Here is a 20640-nt window from a genome sequence, read left to right as displayed (position 1 = left end):
CCGCTGCTGCGGCGTGAACAGGGCGGCGGGAGGGCGCGGATGCAGCCCCACACGGCCTCCGTGGCTCCGGGGGTCCCCGGCGTGCGGGAAGCGGCGAGCGTGGCCCTGACCCGATGCCGGGGTCTTGTACGCCTCCCTGACTGCTTAAAATGCTGCAGTGCTGGGTGGGACCGTGTCCTCGGAGAGCCCCTTCTGTGGCCCAGGGCAGGGCCTGATGCTCAGACAAGGTCTCGGTGGACGTTCTCCTAACCCTGACACCTTCTTGTTACTGAGCGCTGAGAAATGTACAGTATTGTTTATAGCCCTGTGTTGTTGGCAGCAAGGGGAAAGGGACCTGTTGTTTCTGTTCTGGTATGGGGGAGTTCTCATTGCTGCAGTGGATTGCCAGGCCTTCATGGTGGCAGATGTCACTCAGGGCTCCAGGGGTGACAGGAGAGAAAGCTGTGGATCTTCTGCTATTGTGGCACACGGTACAAAGCCAAGCAGTTGATGAAGTATGAATAAAATTCCTGGGCTGGATGGTACAAATAATGCGGTGTGCTGAGCCACTAAGTCAAAATAAATGACATATAAAACAAGCTTAGGATAAGAAATACTGTCTATGGTTAATGATAAATAACAGGACTTACTGTTCTAGCAGGTACATATTAGCACAGGGAGAGTAGGAGTTGGGAGAAGTGCTTCCACTGAGGCACAAAATGGAAATGCTATCTTAAGAAAGTGGGAGCAGTTCTTCAGTGTGGCTTCCAACTGTGACGCCAGTCCTGCACAGCAGAGGATAGATAGACTGGCACTGTGACGCTCAGCTTGTCTTTGTTCGTTCTTCCCAAGGCACAGCAGTGGCTCTTACTTTTAGAAAATCTAGTGCTGTGTGGTTAGCTTCTTTCTCTATTTAATCTCCTAGGATCCATTTTATGCATTTTCATTTTTATTTCCATGTTGATCTCATTTCACTAAAAGGCAGCGCATTAACTTCTTTCTATTAATTGTGCCTGTCATGTAAAATATTTATCTATTTTTTTTGCTTCACATCAAGCCAAATGCTTTCAGCTCCCATTGAGATTAGCAAAGGTTTGGGGAAGGGATGGGAAGAACACTAGCCTGGGCCTCAATACTTCTGTTCCTGAGGTATTTTCCCAACATCACAACAGTCAGACAGAGAGGCCAGAATCTGCATTCTGCATGCACTAGGGCATTACAGGGTGGTGCATGGTCTTCCTCAGGGTCTGTTGTGTAAAACTGGAGAGACTCTGAATCCAAAAGTTTTTCCTTCTTCAGCTGTTCTAATAAAAGACCTTGCCTTTCTCTACAAACCTTGCTTCCATCATATTCTTTGCCTATTAGGTCTGCAGTTGCTGCTGTAAAGATTTACGCATTATCTTATAGAGGGGAATTATTAATAATAGTTCTTGTAGAGTCAGATCTTTAAATAGATATGACTCTCTTCCTACCCCTTCCCCTGACCTGCTTTGCTAGCAGCCTTTCCTTGTTCCTGCTGTGTCTATCTTTTCTCTGCCAACTGTGATTAAACAGCCTTTTCTGGCCAATGGTCAGGTGTGGCTGTTGCTGAGCCGTTCACCCAAGCACAATACTGGACCTGGGGCTTCCAAAGAGAAAAATACTTTTTTTTTTTTTCCTAGTGTGAGCTGAAGATCACTACTGTGCAGCTCTGAAAGTCATACTTTCTCCCTGATTTGCAGTAAGTTTTCAGGTAGCTCTTTGGTGGTGTGTGATGCCTTCTTATATTCCTCATATTCCTGAAACTAGAGATTTTTATAGGCTTTTAGCAACAGAGGGGTGAATAAAGGGTTTTTTTGTGAAAGTTCTGTGATAACTTTGATTAGGGTTTATACTCTTAATTTTCTAGTACCTCTGGAAAAAGGCTTGTTTCCTTTCTGGGTCCCTCTTGAGTTCTGAATAAATTACTAAGTCCATAAGTGCCCATATCCATTTAGATAATTCCATGGATTTCTAATCTGGTATTTATCTACTGCTACTAATACAAAGCAAGTTCCGTGGAAACTTTCATACTTGAGCATTTTAGCTGACGATGCATACACATGCATACATTTTTATATATATTTTTTAAAAATATGTAAAATATATTTGCTTTATATATTTAAAAGGAAGAAGCGAGAATCAATGTAGAGCAAAACTGAGAGGTGGGAAATATTTAAATGTAAGAGGAGAATGATGTGTGGGATTTTTCTTAAAATGCAAAATCACTATTTTGTAACTGTGAAAAAATAGATAGTTTCATTTTAAAAATAAAGTTAAGAAGGCAAAAGAAGAAATAGTGTACAAACCAAATGGGGAAAATGGAGATTAGCAATCAGTAAAAGATAGCAGCTAACGAACTGAAGCACTTGGTGGGGAAACTAAGAGTATCTCTGTGTGTGAGAGGAGGGACTCTGTGAGTGAGCACTATACATCATCCTATAGAGCCTGTGCTATGTTGTGGTTTAACCACAGCTGGCGATGAAGCACCACGCAGCCGCTCCCTCCCTCCCTCCCAGTGGGATGGGGAAGAGAATCAGAAGGGTAAAAGTGAGAAAACTTGTGGGCTGAGATAAAGACAGTTTAATAGGTAAAGCAAAAGCTGTGCACACAAGCAAAGCAAAACAAGGAATTCATTCACTGCTTCCCACCGGCAGGCAGGGGTTCAGCCATCTTCAGGAAAGCAGGGCTTCGTCACGCGTAACAGTGACTTGGGAAGACAAATGCCATCACTCCAAATGTCCTCCCTTCCTCCTTCCCCCGGCTTTATATGCTAAGCGTGACCTCGTATGGTACAGAATAGCCTTTTGGTCAGTTGGGGTCAGCTGTCCGGCTGTGCTCCCTCCCAGCTTCTTGTGCACCCTCAGGCTCCTTGCTGGTGGGGTGGGGTGAGAGGCAGAAAAGGCCTTGACTCTGTGTAAGCACTGCTCAGCAATAATGAAGACATCCCTGTGTTATCAACGCAGTTTCCAGCACAAATCCGAAACATAGCCTCATGCCAGCTACCATGAAGAAAATTAACTCCATCCCAGCCAAAACCAGCACAGGATTACACACTGGATAACTGATGCTATGACAAAAAAATATTTTATATGGAGAATTCTTAAATAGCGAGGTCCTGCAGGGATTTATTATATGCTCTTTAGTGGTCTTCTCTATCAATATGAAAAAAGTGTTGCTTACAAAGTGGTGACAGTAGAAAATGATTAATTAAGAAAGATCTGTTCTAATAGGCTGCTTTGGATAGCTTGATGGATTCATTTAAACAATATGCATTTTAACACCAGTAAATTGAAGGAATTTAAAAAGAAAATGTTTATCACTGTTCATAAAGTGGGGATTTTATTGCTTTTTCAAGCTTGCTCTGAGAAGACTCTGGGATGGGGCTGGGAGGTCTCGCATATACTGGGCAGAAATGACTTCCTAGTACCACGATGTAGCTGAGAAGGTGAGAAGAACCACCAGATGCTTAAGCAGAGGAACACAACAGTTTGTGGTAGTAATGAGGCCCTTGAGGGAAAACTGCTCAGTTCTGGTGTCTGTACTTCCCATCCTTTTCAACTGATGATAAATTGGAAGAGTTACAGGAATGACCATGAGGTCTGTAGATCATCTATTATAGTGGCATATTTAATAAACTCAATCTATTTGTTCATGGCCATTGGTAAGTATGATCTCTCAGTAAATAGGATCTGTAAGTTACCATGGTGTTTTAAAGGAAGGTTAATTTACCAGCTGTAGTGGCCTTTGGGTGACAATGTGGACAGAGTGATCTCATAGCTGTGATGCTCTCCACAATCCTGGGCAGAAATGGTAGGAATAGGCCAGGGAGCTTCAGTGGCCACTTGGTCCTGGGGCATGAGGGCAGGGAGGGCCAGACCTCATGTGGTAGCTCAGTGTTAACTGCCCATGGCTGCTCCCTGGCCTTGCTTGTGGTGAGGAGAGGGCTTCTCCCAGCTGTGTGAGAGCCAAACTGCTCTAAGACGACTGGTCCAGGTAGCACGACTGAAAATGAGAACGCTTCCATTTCCTCCTCATAATGCTGGCACATAGGCAGTGTCAAGAAGAAAACCCGCGTGTTTCAAGGTCAGAGAGAGATAAAAAGTAAACCGAGAAAATATCAGGGTGTGCTGAGCCCAGGATTACAAACGGTGTGTTACAGCAGGCCTGGATCTGGGTGTCCAGGTGTCTGATGGCCCAGGGACAAGGGGCCTGTGCTCTTCCTGGGTATCTGGAGGTCTATAAATTCTTTCTAGCCAGTATCCTCTGATCTTTCCCAGCCTTCGTGTTCAGTCAGGAGAAAGGATTTGTCCAGGGACGCTGACATGTAGTGTCTCAAAGGTTGTGAGAGGGTACAAGAGGGAAACCTGTCTCCAGTTGCAAACCTGAGGGGAAAAAAAAAAACCCACATTGAGGACAAGGTGTGAGAAGCAATGTTGGCTGTGGGAGGGCACAGGCATGTAGCTCGGCCATGAAAGTGTCGATGTGACACTGTCGGATGCAGTTCATTGCTTCTTCTGTTTATTTTTTAATCAAGAAAATTGTACACGCAGGGCAACTTTCATAGTGTTCTTTTAATGCCCCTAAGAAATGCTAGGATCAGGCTGTCCATGTAATCTTTTTCTTGTACATGTGCTTTATGGTAAGCTAATGGCATGAGCACCTGCCCCCTTCTGTCCTGTATTCTCAACTCACTCGTGTGCCAAAGATGACAATGCTCACTTACTTCTTGTTCACCACATGACACCATTCTATTCAAGCACTTGCCTGAAGGCAAAGTTTTTAATTTTGGCAGGCTTTCTTATGGTGCTCGTCTGAGTGTGTTATAGACAAAAGTGAAGTCACTTTGCCAGCAGGTTTCTGAAATGGAGGGCAGGATGCTGTCCCTGCTTTATAGACAGGGATTTAAGGGATGTAAGGGCTTAGAACAAGGGACTTATTGGAGTACCTTTGAGATGATACCTTTGACTTTGTGACAACTTTGAGACTGCAAACCTGATTTTGATTTTTGTTTTCCTTTTTTTCTTGAGTACTTAGAGAACAAGGTGTTACATCACTCTAAATGCAGCCTCATGGAGTACCTGGCTATATTTGAGTGCATAGCATCTCTGCAAAGTAGACTTAGAGATTCACTCAGAAAATGGGAAGCACAAAGTAGTGACTGCAGATGCAAAATCTGGCTACTGAGGATTGCCTGAGTGCATGTTAAAATTTTCTGGGGAAAAGTGGGTAGATACTCAGCTGAGAGATCACCATCACTGCTTCCCTGATCCCCTGACTCTCTTTCCTACCTGTTTCAGCTTTTCTAATAGCCCTACAGAGAGAGGCTGCCCTTGGTTTGCCTATGCTGGCTCACACCAGAGCAGGTCCAGCCTGTGCTCTCAGAGAAATGGGAGTATTATTGGAAAAATGGCTTGGTGTGATTAAAGGCTGTTACCAAGCCCATGGACCAGAGGTCAGAGCTGAGCATAAACCCTAAAATTCACTAGCTCCTGAGCTCTTAGTTTTGCAAACTCGCTGTTTTAATATAATTCATGTGCTACTACATAAAATTAGCACTTTGAATTCTGGGGAAGAAAGGATTAGAAGTAAAGTTTTTTAGACCAGAGGCGGTTTTACTTTTAGTCTACATTTAAACTCTTGTAATAATGCAGAGCAAAGATTATCTCAGTGACAGTTTAGCTGAGGAATCCATAGCTTTGATCATAAGGGAAGTACATCTCTAGTCTTTGATTTTTCTTTCATGAGCTACAAAAGTAGTAATCCTTGCTCTTATATAAAATACCACTTCATATATAGTGCTTTTATAATCAGAGTAAGTGCATAGGTCTTACTTTTAATGAAGCCAGTGCATTGTAATCTAAAATCTGATGTCATTAGTTTGTACCATAGACATATTTCTCAACAACACATGTAAGTCATGTCAGTGTTGAAACTGAATTCAGTCAACAGTTATAGGTGAAAAATAATTAGATATTGCAGTGTGCTGTATGTGGCCTAAGTTCTTAATTCAGATGTGTACAGAGCTTTTGCAAATGAATTGGCACCCTCTATTACTGGGTTGCCTTGCTGATCCATTTGCTCAGGCAGTGCTACAGACTTGTTCTGAACTAACCACAAAGCGGGTGCGCTGCTCCGCAGGATGAGGGTGAATGCCTGAAGGTGAAGGGCAGCAACTCCGTGCATCGGTGTATTGCTGCCAGTGCCCTGTGGTGTCAGGGGAGGCATGAGGGAACCGCAGCAGGGGAAGCACAGTCACGGACAGGGGCCCACTTGAAACGCTTTGCTGCTCAGTGGCTTTTGCAACTCTAGCTTTGAGTTTTCCCCTTTTGGGGCATGTTCTTTACATGTCTGCTTGTTCCACTTCAGTAATAAATGTTGCTGTTTTGTTAATGTGGGGAAATTCAGATCACTTTTCCCTCCGTGGCCTGATGGCTAGAATTACTGCAGGAGCGGCACAAAGCCTATTTCTTCTCCTGTGTTTTCTAGTGTCTTTTGCAAAGCTGATCACTGAGTCTGCAGCTCCCTGCTAGGGATTGTTCTGAATTAGCTCCCTAGCCAACTGATTGTTTCTGAATGGTTCTTCTGCCCCAGCATTCAAACAGCAGTAATGACCTCACAGCCATTGTTTAAGGGGACCTTTTTGTACTATTTAGCTCTTTTCTGGCTATTCTCTTCCATCCCACCATCCATGTTTATTCTTCCCCCCCCCGCCCTGGCTATAAAGGGCAAGGGAGGGCAAGGCACCTTCCTCTCCCTCCACGCCCTAGTATCTTCTCTGTTATCAGTTTTCTAAACTAAAAATCCCTTTCAAGAAGAGCATGCATGTAGATTCACATTTGCATCTGGGGTACGCTTTTCTTTAAGCTATAATGGAAACAAGCCTACTTGGGTACTAATTGTTCATCAAAAGTAAAGCAAAGAGCCAATGACTACTGGAGTGAATTCAGACTTTTCTCCCATGCAGTTCACTTCCCAGCATTCATTCAAATGTTCAAACTGATTTGACTCTGTCTTCTTAGAGACAAAGCAGTCCTGTTCGTACTCGGCCACATTCTTGTCTCCTCAGCCATCCCAAAGAGAGCGTACCAGTTCCTCTAGGAAGCTTCTGGAGCTGTTTTTGGTAACTGTTGTTACTGTTTACCTTCAGCTGTTCCTTCCTGGATCCTGCCTGGCTCAGCACCTTGCTCCCTGTTTGCCAGTGTTTCTTTGTAGCAAGGCTCCCTTCCCTCCTAATCCCCAAAGCCTTTGAAGTAAACAGCTCTTTTTTTGGTTACATTTGCTCTGTTTCTGAACTAAGGCTTCCCCTGTGTGAGCTCTTCTGGGCCAGCCAACTCAGCAGCAAGTGCAAGGCATGGGGTTTTCATGCTGTTTCACACTGATGTCTCTTTTACAGGAGTTATTCAGCGCTGCACTGCTGTGAAGTACCACTACACCTCCAGCTCTCTGCCTCGCAACTTACCCATCAACATCACGAACACCATCCGGCAGGATGAGTGGCACGCGCTCCGTAAGTAACCCAAACCAGCATACAAGACTGCTTGGATTACTTAATGCCTTCATGCAATGCCAAGTGAGGGCTCTGAATCAGCTAGCCGTCACTGGGCAATAAGCATAAAAACATATTTGTTAGTGAGGAAGGGCAAGCAGCTGACAGTATAATTGGGAGAGATCATGAGATTTTGGAGGGGCTTAAGCAGTGAATTCAGGAACTCAGGCATGTGTGTAGTGTGCTGCAAGGTGTAATCATATTCTGGATCTGGGGACAGACAATTCCTAGCTGGCTTACAGCAAAGGTGCTGCATCACCATATAGTCTGTGTAGAGCCTGTTGCATTTTTCGGTGTGCACACCAAGACCTGCTGCAGCTCCCTGGCAACCAGGGAACAGCTCAGTTAGTTTGTCTCTGTGACCTCCTGTTACCAGTTGCCTTGTGCCCAAGTCCTTCCCACACAGATGACTGACCCATAGCCTGCCACTGAGAATGATTTAATTGTTTTGTTTGGTTTTTTTTTCCTGCTCCTGCTTCTCTCTCTGTTTGTTTTCTGGGTCTGTTGCTTCACATAATTCTGCCCAGCCCCTATCATGTGAGCCTCAGTGCTGAGGAAATCCATCTAGAGCCTGAACAGGGAAGAGACAAGAACAGCACTTGTATTATGGATGACAACGTGATGTTCATATCACTGGTGCCCAAGCTTTTAGAGCTTGTCACTGGAGTTGTTCCCATCATGCTGTATTGATCTGCTGTCTGCTTCTGTCCTCCCACTATTCTGCTTTTCAGTTCACACTATCTGCCTTCCATGCGCTAGGCCTTTACTTCTCTTCAGCATCCCCTCTCACTTCTTTTGTTTCTATTTTCAGCAGACACTTACCCAACAAAGTCCATCCCAAAGAAGCACACCACAAAATAAAAAAAAGCCTAACATTTACAAATCATTGCCGAATTCATAAGGCACCCCTTCTGTCCCATGTTGGGGAGTATTTGGCCAGTATTCCTCTTTATCAGGACAGAAATGCTCTCTAGTTGTACAGTGCCCAGCAGAAGGGAGTCAAGTTAGCTGGATTCCCTCAATTTCAGTGTAATGGGCAAGCTATCCACCTCGAACAAGCTATGGGAGGAGGAGTCCATGAGTGAAGTGTAAACTAAATCTGTCTGGACTCTCCCTTGGCTGGCCTGTGTGGATGCTGCCATGTTCATGTCTTCTTTCTTGCTTTTCACCAATCTCTTTCCTCAGATCTGCGGAGGATGACAGCTGGTTTCATTGGCATGGCCGTCTCCATCATCCTGTTTGGGTGGATCATTGGTGTGCTGGGCTGCTGCAAACAGCAGGAGCTCATGCAGTACGTGGCCGGGCTGCTCTTCCTAATGGGAGGTGAGAGCCTTTCACTTCTGCTCCTGGAGTCACCACAGTGTTGCTGGCTGGGGAGGTGCTCTTAAAACATACGAAGCAGTTCTTTAGTGCAGCAAACCATCAGCACAGCGCAGTTACCACTTCCAGCACTGGGTAGGACCTGTGCTTGCATGGGTATTTGCATGTTTCTGAGTACAACTGGCTGTATGTACACAAGAGCCTTCTGCTCTGGAGAGCTGGTGTGCACAATGAGCACATCCTCTTGCCTGCACTGAGTGCGTGGAGCCTGCGGCTCCTGTCAGACAGCTCAGCTCAGTTTTCTCTAGGGAATCTTAATGAAGAAAAAAGAAAAATCAATGTAGAGCACCTTTCTGGTGCTCAAAGAGGCTCATGTCTTTAGGTAACAATGAAGTCCAAACCCTGCCAAGCCTGGAGAACATTGGCAGAGGGGTAAGAACATTAGCTCAGTGCTTGCCCAGGGTGTTACATCTGTTCCTTATGGCTGGGAGCAGACTTTCTGCACAACCAAAGGTTTTTCTGAACTTTGATCACTCAGCTCAAAAATGGGCAGTGTTTCGTCTTTATTTGAAAGGGCCATAGCAGCAACAAATGCACCAAACCAGTGAGATATTGAGATGCTGCATGGATGGGACTCTTAAATTGCAAGCTGTAAACAGGCAACTTTCAAGTATGAAAAAATAAGGCTTTACTTAAAAGCCAGAGCTGCTACCCTGGAGGCCCAGTGTCAGCATCTATTAACAAACAGCTGCAAGCAAGGAACTTGGGGATGTTACAGCATCTGTATCAATTAAACAGGTGTGACACTGGTTTGGTGCCACTTTCTTGGGGGGGGGGGGGGGGGGGGAGAGAAGGGAGTACAAGCCTTCTCGAGGAGTGTTTTTGGGCAGCTGCACAGAAACCCACCCTGCTGACATGGTGTGATGGTAGAAAGGCTGGAAGTCAGGCTTGTGCTGTCCTTGATCATCTTACATGCTGCTTAACTGCAGTTTCCTTTGGCAACAGTTTCCTTTATTGCACAGCAGTGAAAGAGTAAAGTATTGTTAAGTGGAACGGGTAGGCTGGGTCCCCTTCAAGTGCTTCTGCACTTACTGTGATGGCCGTGCTGTCAGTAGTGAGAGCTGTCATTAGCATTTAGACACAGAGCCACAGACGGTGAGAACAAAATGCTCACCTTGACCTTGAGTTTAGTGTACTAGTGTATATTAGACATACTGGAGTGCCTTGCATTATAAGTTTTTTCAGGTTGGTTTTTTTTTTTTTGGTTGTGGTGGTGGTTGTGTTGCCCCCCCCCAGAAGTGCTTAGTGAATGTGTAGCAGATGACAAAAACCTAGGCACCTTCTATGGGCTTAGGCTGCAGCGGGCAGGCATCTGGACGCTCCTAGCAGAAACCCAGCAGTGCTGCACTTACTTTGCAGCCCTGGGCTTCAGTTATCTAGCTTGCATAGGAGATCCTGCCCACATATTGTCCCGAACCTGATGACTTTAGTCATTGAAAAGAAAGTCTCAGGAGAATCAAAGCATGATGAGCTACACATGCCTTTGTTTGACATAGCAACAGAGGGAGCTAAGGCCATAGTGGTTAGTTGTGAAGTGAGGTAACCTGTAAGCATACATATTCCACCTTATGACAGGGAGGAAAACACACAGAACATAATTAACCTGTCTGTGAGCAGTGTAGAACCCTCTTGCTTTTCTCCTGCAGGTACATGCTGTATCATCTCACTCTGCACATGCGTAGCTGGGATCAATTTTGAGTTATCTCGCTATCCTCGCTACGTCTATGGGCTACCAGAGGACATCAGTCATGGCTATGGCTGGTCCATGTTCTGTGCCTGGGGAGGCCTGGGCCTCACCCTGCTGGCTGGGTTCCTCTGCACATTGGCCCCATCACTCAACACTTCTCGGGCGTCCGTACAAAAACCCAGACAAGAAAATGGGGCTGTGTGACCTCGGAGGGAGTAAGGAGAGACTCTGGAAAGCGCAGCCTGGGCAGAGCTGTGGGTTAACACCAGGAAGAGGTGGCGTACCAGCGTGTGGAGAGTGGTGCCATAGCTGTGGAAATACCAGCCCGTGGGATGCTGCTACAGCCTCCAGTCGCAGACACGGACATTGCAAGTAACTCCAGGTTTGAATTATTGCCGATTTGCTCATTGATGGTTTAAGGGGAACAGTTCTTTTGATTTGTTTTTCTTCTGTTTACAAGGGATTAAGTCCAAGGCTGTGTCTCTTTTTGTGCTGTTTTTTGAACTGTACCTCCATGGTCCTGTTATTGTCCAGTTGTAAGGGATGTTTACGCACCAACTCTATTGCTGCAGGTCTGTGTAATTCAGACCCAAATTAGGGCAAGGAGCTACGTGAAGTTGGCTTGAACACTTTTGCAACAGGCATGTCTAGTGTTGGCTCAGGCCATCGTTTCCCAAAAGAACCTTGATCTAAGCCGAGGTTTAGGCCAAAGAATTAGCCCATTCTTAGTATTAATTAATTTAAATCAGAAATCTGTGCTATTCCATGCTGTAGTATCAGCTATTTACTCACTACTGAAGCTGTTTCCAAAAGGAGCCGGCTGTAACTAAGCAGCAAGACTCCAAAAAAAACTCTTACTGGCTTTTGGAAAGGAGGGGAAAGTTTTCCTCAGCTGCTTACCCAGGTAAGGTTACTCATTTGGCTAACTAACATCCCCCCGTTTTAATGGGGAGATGTATGCAACACGCAGCTTATTATTATTATTCCACTAGAGGCCAGGGTATATTTCTGAAAGTATGTCATAGTTTGAGCTGCGGGATCAACTTTCACCCCCCAACTAATTTGTGGGTGCAACTCCTGTTCTGTGAAAGGAGGTGAGTAATTTACCCCAAGCTCAAATAGCTGTATTGCTAAAATAGCAAAAGATGTACAGCCCCCTCTAATATTAATGTCCAAAGGAACTGCAATGTATTTTCCTCAGGAACGCGTGGCTTCTGCTCACTTCACCACTCACCCCTTTCTAATGTCAAATGCCCCCTGAGCACAGCATGTCGCGAACACGCATGCTCTGCTGGAACGAGCTCCCGCTCCAAAATGAGCAGCAAGGACCTTGGAACCAGTGCAAGTACTAGAGCTAACTCAGGAACATCAGCCAAAGTACTCTGGGGTGCATTTTTCTTTCATTCATCTATTCTTTCTTCCCTCACATCCCCGCCCCTCTCCCAAGTGTCCAAAAACTGCACAGGTAAAGATGAGATGGCCAGCATTTGGAGATGTTTACATTGTATTTAAAATACAATACAGTGGCATGTAAGATACTTAATGCTAAAGTCAGTGTATTTATGAAAAGTGTAATTTTTAAATGGAAGTTGTAATTCTCAACTGGCATTAAAAGTACTGAAAGACTCGCTCAGTGGCTGAAACCTTGAATTCTTTCTGCCTCATTACCAGACCGAGTCACCAGAGAGCTCACATGCGTATCAGCAATGGTGTTAAAGCTTCCAGAGGTAGGTTTAAATGACAAAGTTAAAACATCATTCACGTGTGAATTGTGTTCACTTCTCCCTTGCAAAATGAGTGTTAGTTCAAAAGCTTCAAAGACTCTAACCAACCTGTACAGTCTGTTCACTGGCTGCACAGGTAAAAAGGGGGGACGCTGTGTGAGCTACAGATCATCAATTTCAAAGCACACTTACTGCAGTAACCTGTTGGTCCTCATCCAGAGCAGCAGTGCAGGATTTAATCCAGTTCTCACAGAAGGAGGCTCCAAGGGCAGCACGATGGGCACCATCGACAGGAGGCTCTCACCTTCCCCTTCGCAGATGTAGAACGACCGAGCAAGGGTGCAACAGCCCCAACACATCATGGATTTGTTTTTAGAGGGAAAAAAAACGCTTTATTTTTTCCAGACAGAAAGTACAGTCCAGTCTAGTCCTGTCCTCTGCCAAGGCCACAACCTTGACTGGGCAGAGATCAGGCATAGTACTGCAGATTGGCTTTCTTCTTTGCTTGAACCTCCAGGATTCCTTCCATGTAGTCCTCATGGGTGAGCTCTGTAGCTCCACGGCGGAGGGCAATCATCCCCTGCCCAATGAGACAGTATTTAGAGAGGGCATGCGAGCACCACATCAGTTCAAAGTAACTATTCCACACGAGCTTTCACATCTCCCTCCTACCAGCACTGGCTGCTGTAGAGCAATACTTACCGCTTCAACACACACAGCCTTGCACTGGGCTCCGTTGAAATCATCTGTGCAGCGAGCCAGTTCCTCATAGTTCACATCAGGGCTGATATGAGCAGGAGGGAGAAAAAAACCAGTCTGAGAACAGGTACCACATAGAAAAGGCAAGGTACGGACCTTCCTTAAAACCCAACAATGAGCTTTCAACAAAAGAGAGCACCTACCACTCTGCAGCCCTGAGGTACCATCATGAATGACAGACATAGCCCCAGAAGGCCATGCCTCTTCCATACCTGACATTCATTTTGCGTGAATGGATCTGCATAATTCTGGCTCTGGCCTCCTCATTAGGCATTGGGAACTCAATCTTGCGATCTAATCGTCCAGAGCGGAGCAAAGCTGGGTCCAAGATATCAACCCGGTTGGTTGCAGCAATCACCTAAGTAGAAGTAGGGTCATCAGTCTCAGGCACCTGGAGGACAGGCCTCTCCTCCCCAAGGATCCACCAAGCTTGGGCATTGTTTTCCATCCCCTGCTACAGCACCCTGGACCTCAGTAGCACTCTCTGCTAGATCCCAACCTTGACTTGTGTGTTGGGCTGGAAACCATCAAGTTGATTGAGCAGCTCCAGCATGGTCCTCTGCACCTCCCGATCACCAGCCTTCTCACTGTCAAACCTGAGGTGGAAACAAGGGTAAAACTATCTGCATGAACCTGACCACCCTGCCCCTATGTTTTTAATCACATAAAAACACAGAATGACTGCAGTTCACGCTCCTTGGCCAAGGTCTTCCAAATTCCTCCTTGAAACTACAGGAAGTCCTACCTTGATGAGGACTGCGGCTACAGTAACTGTCAGCAGCAGCTAAGTCTTACGACTTAGAGCCAAATGAGGCTGATGTTGTCCAGGCCCAAGCAGTAAATGAGGGTAAACATCTCCATGCGCCCGATGATACAGTTATCTCAAAACAGTTTGATACGGCAGGAGACCATCAGATAGGTCCTGAGTCTCATGAACTTTGCTTGTGAGCCCAAGGATTGTGGCAACTGCCATCTGTGGCTGGCTTTACACTCTGTTTCCGAATAGGCCATGCTTTAAGCTAGGCTTCCCTCACATACACAAGCAAAGGGGGCTGCTAGGCAGCTCCCACAAGCTTTGCAGTGTGGCCTACACCTCACCTTTTGGTGCCAATGGCATCCAGTTCGTCAATAAAGATGATGGAAGGAGCTTTTTCCTTGGCTAGAGCAAAAGCATCGCGTACCAGCTTAGCTCCATCGCCAATGAACATCTGCACGAGCTGTGGACCCGCCAGCTTCAGGAACGTAGCCTGGGAAGTGAAAGAGAAGCCTATGCCTCATTTCTCAGTAGGGCCAGTTCTGAGTACTACAAGAAGCCCTTAATTAAAACAAGCAAGCCAGCAAGCAGACAAGATGATCCCAGCCTTTGTAACACCAGTTTGCATGTATGAGCCCTCTCCCCTTGGAGGTGTTCTTACTCTTTTTCAGGTATTCCACAGCAGCACAGGCTTTCAAAGGTTCCTTTTACCTTGGTCTGGGCAGCACATGCTCGAGCTAAAAGCGTCTTCCCTGTTCCTGGAGGCCCGTACATAAGGACTCCTTTGGGTGGCTGTATACCCAAGTTTTCAAACTTCTCCTTATGATTCATGGGCAGGACAATGGCCTCCACGAGCTGCAGTAAAAGAAAAATATTAACAGATAAACCCACTCCACTCCACAGATCCAGGCTGCTTGCTTTGAGCTGAGGTTCTGAGCTGAAGTTCAAGGACTGTTGTCCTCAGTCAGACCAGAAACTGAATGTGAAGTATCACCTCTTGGATTTGTTTATCCAGCCCCCCGATGTCACTGTACTGCTCTGTGGGTCTCTCATCCACCTCCATGGCTTTCACCCGTGAGTCGTATTCAGTAGGTAGAGTCTCCAGGATCAAGTAAGAGTCTTTGTTCACTCCCTGTAAACACAAATCCTTTGCTTTTAACAGGCCCTTCAGATAGCAATTAGTAAACACTCAATCAAAGATGATTCACTAGACCTCATGGACACGGGACCAGCTTTGACACTGGCACTCATCCAATCACCACAGCCTGGCACGGCACACAACACCACAGCTCACCTAGCACATTGTAAAAAGAAGGGGCCTGGTTTACTTACGATACAAAAGATTCATTTTAGAAAGCTTACTAGGTGGCATCTAAATGTTGAGCACCTAACTGCATGTACAAAGACACCCCCCTAACCACTTTTCTATACTACAGACATGACTGAACCTGTAATGTCTTTTCATTAAAATTTTAGTACAGAAATGGTCTTGGAGAAATCTGGACAGATCTGTCTCTTTTCTAAAGAGCCAGACATACGCAATTTTCTGGCCAACATTATATCCAAGAGTCGCAGCAGCATCACTCACCACTAGGTCTCCGGGCTTCAACTTCTCAGCATCAACCAAGCCAATAACGGGCAGGAAATATGTCTGTAGGGAAGGGATCAAAGTAAGCAAACCCAGCCGCACTAGGGTAAGGTCCTCACGCCTCACTGGGCACATGGGTCTTACCTGGCGCGTAGATGTCTTGATCACAGCACACTTGCCCTTTCTCTGGGAATCCAGGTCAATGTTTGCCCCATCCTCCTCCTGGTCATTGGGGTCAACATCCAGCAGCTGAAAACCAGAGCGAGAGATTTCATGATAACATAGCCAGGCTAGCAGGATGACCGCAGGACTAACGCTTCTAAATTACGTGCAGTAGGAGAAATAAAACTTCCACTGTCCACCAGCAGTAGAATGGTCAAAGCATTAAAGCCCTCCTATAAAAATTAGTTTCTTCCTTTCCTCATGAAGCAGCACACAACACCGCATAGAAAGATGCAATGAAGTCCAGAACAAAGTAGTAGCTAATGGCACTGATTTCTCCTCCCATCACAGCAGCTCACATTAAGCCTTAAGTTCATTACGTTCTAAAACACTTGTACAAACCAACCCCCTTTTTTAAAAATAGCAGATCATCAGAATTATGGAATTACAAGAAGAATATGATGTAGTAACAGAGCCACCGCTTTTCATCCACCGTCTCACAAGTTTCAGAAAGCACGTACCGAATTTCACGTGCCCAAGTCCACACTAAGTGAGGCTGTGTCACCCTCCGATGGCTACGTTACATAGAGATGAACGGTAGCCAACCCCTAAGGAATGACCCAGACAAGACGTGGACGAGTGACGTGCGCTTCCGGGTCACAAACAAAACCAACAGAAAAACCCGAACGTCCTGGCTCCAGGAGCAGCAGTAGTTTGAGAATATGCTGTGTCTCCAATTACTGATGAACTCCCCTCCTGATACATATTGCACACACTTCTCACGTTGCAGCCAAAGAGCGCATCGCTCTCACCTCAATAACGTTAGAGACAAGGTACGGCAGGGTTTTGTTCACTTTGATCTTCTCACTGTTCTCTTTGATCTTGTCTTTCATGGCCTGAAGCTCGTGGGTCACTCTCAGTACTTCACTCTTCATGATCTGGAATCAGGATGCAGAAGAAAGACAGAAGAATAATATCTGAAGGCTAAGGCAAGATAAAATTCACACGTTGTTCTAAAAGTAAAACAGTTATACAGATGTAAGTGAGGAAACAGTGGGCATAAAAGGAAACATAATATCAAAAGAGGAAAAGCCCGGAAATGAGCCAAAAGCGGTTGGGAACCAATGCTACGCTGTCCATTCTGGTCTCCAGCGAATCCATATTCCCTACGTAGTTTCTTCCCCATGTCACTGCATAGCCTTAGCCTGAACAATGCATCAGCTTACAGGCTTGCAGTATGACCTAGAGAAGGACTTGTCCTAGATAAGGCAACTATATGGTTTTTTTTCCTTTTTAATATATATATAGATACACAGGTAACGAGATACACGCACACAGCATATCTGTAAGCATCCATGTGCGCACACCCATTCTAAAGTTGTGTTTTGCTGGGTTTAAAGAATTGCATGCTGGAACACTGAAGCGGTGACATGCGATAGCATAGAGCAGCCAGACAGAAAAACCTTAACTGGAAGTATCACCGTAGAGAATCAAAGTAAACTGGAAGTATGCAGGGGGAATGGCAGAACTGAGGCTTGTGCCTCCCGAGAGCAGCGGGACCACCAGCGCCTTTGCAATGTGATGTGCCACCACTGCTTCCAGTGGAACATGGAGAAACAGAGGTGCCATTTTGATAAAGCTGTTCTGTTCGACAAGACCACACGTATCAAGACCTACATACAAGAAACAAACATACCAGCTGCCATGGTAGGGGAAAAATACTTTTTCTCCTAAAAGTAAAACCTTCAACACTGGAGTGAGATCCAGTACTCGTTCCCCACAAAGACAGACAGGTCCTTTGGAAAACAATGGAGCGTGGGCTCACAGGACACACAGGCTGAGAGGGACCTCAGGGGGTCTCTAGTTCAACCTCCTGCTCAAGCAGGGTCAGCCGTGGGCTCTCACCAGGCTGCTCAGGGCTTTGCCCAACTGTATCTTGGAAACTTCCAAGGATGCAGACTGTACAATTTCTCTGGAACAACCTGTCTGACTGCCTTCACAGTGACAAGATCATCTTCATACCCCTACAGAATCTCTCATTTGTTCAATTTGTGACCAGTGATTTATGGTTTGAATCAACCTTGGCCTAGGCTTCTGAGACAGAAAATCTTTCTACAGGAAAAAAACAACCATACCAAACGCAAATCAGTAGTGTGACAGAAAGCTCAAATTCCTACATCTTCATATAATTTTAACTTTACTAAGGCTCTTACTGCTACTGTGGTCAACAGCTGAATGTCTGGATGGAGATTGGTGATAAGTGGTGTCCCTCAGGGGTATGTACTGGGACCGGTACTGTTTAGTGTATTCATCAGCAACAGAGACAGTGGGATCAAATGCACCCTCAGCAAGTTTGCAGATGACACCAAGCTCGGTGGTGTGGTTGACATGCCTGAGGGACGGGATGGGACCTGGGCAAGCCGGAGGGGTGGGCCTGTGTGAACCTCATGAGGTTCAACAAGGCCAAGTGCAAGGTCCTGCACCTGGGTCGGGGCAATCCCAGTACAGGCTGGGGGGGGGAAGGGATTGAGAGCAGCCCTGCCGAGAGGGACTTGGGGGTACTGGTGGACAAAAAGCTGGACATGAGCCAGCAACGTGTGCTAGCAGCCCAGGTGTCCTGGGCTACATCAAAAGAAGGGCTAACAGGTCGAGGGAGGTGTCCCTCTACTCCGCTCTTGTGAGACCCCACCTGGAGTACTGTGTTCAGCTCTGGGGCCCCCAGCATAAGACAGACATGGACCTCTTGGAGCGGGTCCAGAGGAGGGCCACAAAAATGGTTCGAGGGGTGTGCACCTCTCCTGTGAGGACAGGCTGAGAGAGTTGGGGTTGTTCAGCCTGGAGAAGAGAAGGCTGCGCGGAGACCTTATTGAAGTCTTTTGGTACTTAAAGGGGGGCTTATAAGAAAGATGGGGACAGGGTATTCAGCAGAGCCTGTTGCGACAGGACAAGGGGTAATGGTTTCAAACTGAAAAAGGGTAGATTCAGACTGGATATAAAGAACAAATATTTTATAGTGAGGGTGGTGAAACACTGGAATACGTTGCCCAGAGAGGTCGTAGATGTCCCATCCCTGGAAACTTTCAAGGTGAGGTTGGACAGGGCTCTGCTCACTGCAGGGGGGGTGGACTGGGTGACCTCTAAACCCAAACGATTCTATGATTCTACTAACTGTAAGGTAAAACACCTACAAGAACAGCAGTTCTGTACTCACCACCCAACAGCATGTACATTTATACCCAAGGCACCCAGTACAGGTGTTTCTCAGTGCTCCCTGGCTGACACCCACAGAAGTTTTCCTCCCTTTCCTGGTTAGTCACACAGTTTGAAAACACAGCCTGTGATCCCCACGGAAGTGACTGTAGCACCAAATGGTCTCAGGAGAACTGGTTACACCTGAATTGGTTTATGCGATTCTGTTTAGTAGGGAAATCCACTCTTCTCTAAAAAACTGTCTTTTTAAAACTCTTGAAGCCTAAGCCTAATACTGTGCTGTAACACATACGTATTCACAGGACAGAACTATTACAGGAACCAATACAGAATCTGTTACATAAAAATGCAAAAAATTTAGAAATTTGATTTAATAAACACAGTCTGGGAACGATTCAAGGAAACTGCACAAAAGGAGGGTGCCAATAAACATTTCTGCCACCCCGAGGCTGCTTTTACTTCTTACTGTATTCCACAATTTAAAAATAAGACACATATTTATCCTTGCTGGCTTTAAAGAATAAGAAACGATGTATGTCAGTAAGTCAGGATTACTTGTGGAGCCTGAAGCAGCAGGATGAAGTCACTTTGTAGAACTTACGAAATAATTTATCTCGACATTGCTAACATCGTGCAGCAGAGACAAACTTACACTGAAGTTATCAGTGCCCTTTCATGTAAATGGGTCTCTCTTGGGACGGGCCTACCCGGGCCTACCCAGGTCTGTCGTGTTTAGTGTCTTTATGAATGACCTCGACAAAGGGCTGGAGAGCACTCTCGTCGCGTTTGCAGATGACACCAAACTGGGGGGCACAGTCTCTGCGCTCAAGGGCAGGGCTGCAACTCAGAGGGGCCTTGGGAGACTGGAGGAATTAGGCATAGGGAAACCTTAGAAAATTCAAGGACAAAAGCAAAGCCCTGCACCTGGGAGGGAAGAGCACCTTGCAGCGACACAGGCTGGGGAGCAGCTCTGAGGAAAGGGACCGCGGACAATAAACTGAACGCGAGCCAGCAACGTGCCCTGACAGCAAGGGTGGCAAACAGCATCCTGAGCTGTATGACCAGGAGCAGGAGTGCAGCCAGGAGATGGAGAAAAGTGATCGGTCCCCTTTGCTCAAGGCTTGTTAGTTCCTTTCTAGAGCACTCTGTCCAGTTTTGGGCCTCCCCATACAGCAAAGATGTTGATAAACGGGACTGAGTTCAGCACAGGGCCACCGAGGCGGCCAGAGGGGCTGGAGCACAGGCCCCGTGAGGAGCAGCTGAGGGAAGCGGGCTTGTTCAGCTGGAGAAGAGAACTACTGGGGAAGGAATCAAGACGACAGAACCAGACACTTCACAGCAGCACACGGTGGGCGGAGGAGACAACAGACAAAGAGTGAAACAAGAGAGGTTCAGGCTGTACGCAAAGCAAACCTTTATCCTCACAGGGACAGCCAAGCGGTGGCACAGAATGCCCAGTGAAACGGTGCAATCTCCGTCCTCAGAGGCTTTCAAGATCCAACTGCCCAAAGCCCTGGGCAACCCGGGTTACGGCTGACCCTGCGCTAGTCAGGAGGTTGGACTAGAGATCTTCTGAAGTCCCTTCCAAACGGAATTACCTGATGATCCCAGCTCGCCCGGACCATAGAACAGGCCCCTTCCCCCCCGCCCCCCCCGGGACTTGTGCACCTTTAGCTGAAGCGTCCAAGCTGCAATGGCTCCCTAGAAGAACCCTCCCTCCAGCGTCCCCGCTCTTTCACTTACTGCTGCTGCCCTCCGCCCGCGGCTTACCGACCCTCAGCCCACTAAATCCCGACCTGGTTAGCTGCGCCTTAGTCTTCATCGCCCTCC

The 20640-nt window shown here is 46.5% G+C and overlaps 2 protein-coding genes across 2 annotated transcripts in view; one reads left to right on the top strand and one right to left on the bottom strand.

Annotated features, from left to right (window-relative positions):
• The window catches only part of LOC104134065 (transmembrane protein 178B), a 16572-nt gene extending 5389 nt beyond the window's left edge, over positions 1-11183 (top strand). The window contains exons 2-4 of the mRNA XM_009647573.2: positions 7394-7507; positions 8732-8869; positions 10573-11183. Of these exons, the coding sequence (XP_009645868.2) occupies positions 7394-7507; positions 8732-8869; positions 10573-10817 (497 nt within the window). The 3' untranslated portion in view covers positions 10818-11183. The remainder of the gene's footprint in view (positions 1-7393; positions 7508-8731; positions 8870-10572) is intronic.
• A 1034-nt stretch (positions 11184-12217) lies between these two features.
• Positions 12218-18074, bottom strand: PSMC3 (proteasome 26S subunit, ATPase 3). Its single transcript, XM_009647572.2, has 10 exons — positions 16413-18074; positions 15583-15687; positions 15439-15501; positions 14845-14982; positions 14562-14705; positions 14195-14343; positions 13596-13692; positions 13309-13454; positions 13040-13121; positions 12218-12917 (listed from the first exon to the last, which is right to left on the bottom strand). Exons 1-10 carry the CDS (start codon positions 16533-16535, stop codon positions 12807-12809), a joined length of 1158 nt encoding a protein of 385 aa, XP_009645867.1. The 5' UTR covers positions 16536-18074; the 3' UTR covers positions 12218-12806.
• Between the last annotated feature and the right edge of the window lie 2566 nt (positions 18075-20640).

This window comes from Egretta garzetta, unplaced genomic scaffold (assembly GCF_000687185.1).
Source record: "Egretta garzetta isolate BGI_Z169 unplaced genomic scaffold, ASM68718v1 scaffold329, whole genome shotgun sequence".
Taxonomy (NCBI): domain Eukaryota; kingdom Metazoa; phylum Chordata; class Aves; order Pelecaniformes; family Ardeidae; genus Egretta; species Egretta garzetta.
Note: the sequence above shows the minus strand (reverse complement) of the source record. Positions and strands in the feature narration are given on the sequence as shown.

Excerpts from the sequence above, each read along its gene's own strand:
- PSMC3 (XM_009647572.2), bottom strand. The coding sequence starts at position 16,535 with ATGAAGAGTGAAGTACTGAGAGTGACCCACGAGCTTCAGGCCATGAAA. Across the intron at positions 14,983-15,438 it reads TGAAGCCCGGAGACCTAGTG|GGAGTGAACAAAGACTCTTA; the intron begins GTGAGTGATGCT and ends TTGTGTTTACAG. Across the intron at positions 13,122-13,308 it reads TCACGCAAAATGAATGTCAG|CCCTGATGTGAACTATGAGG; the intron begins GTATGGAAGAGG and ends TGCTCATATCAG.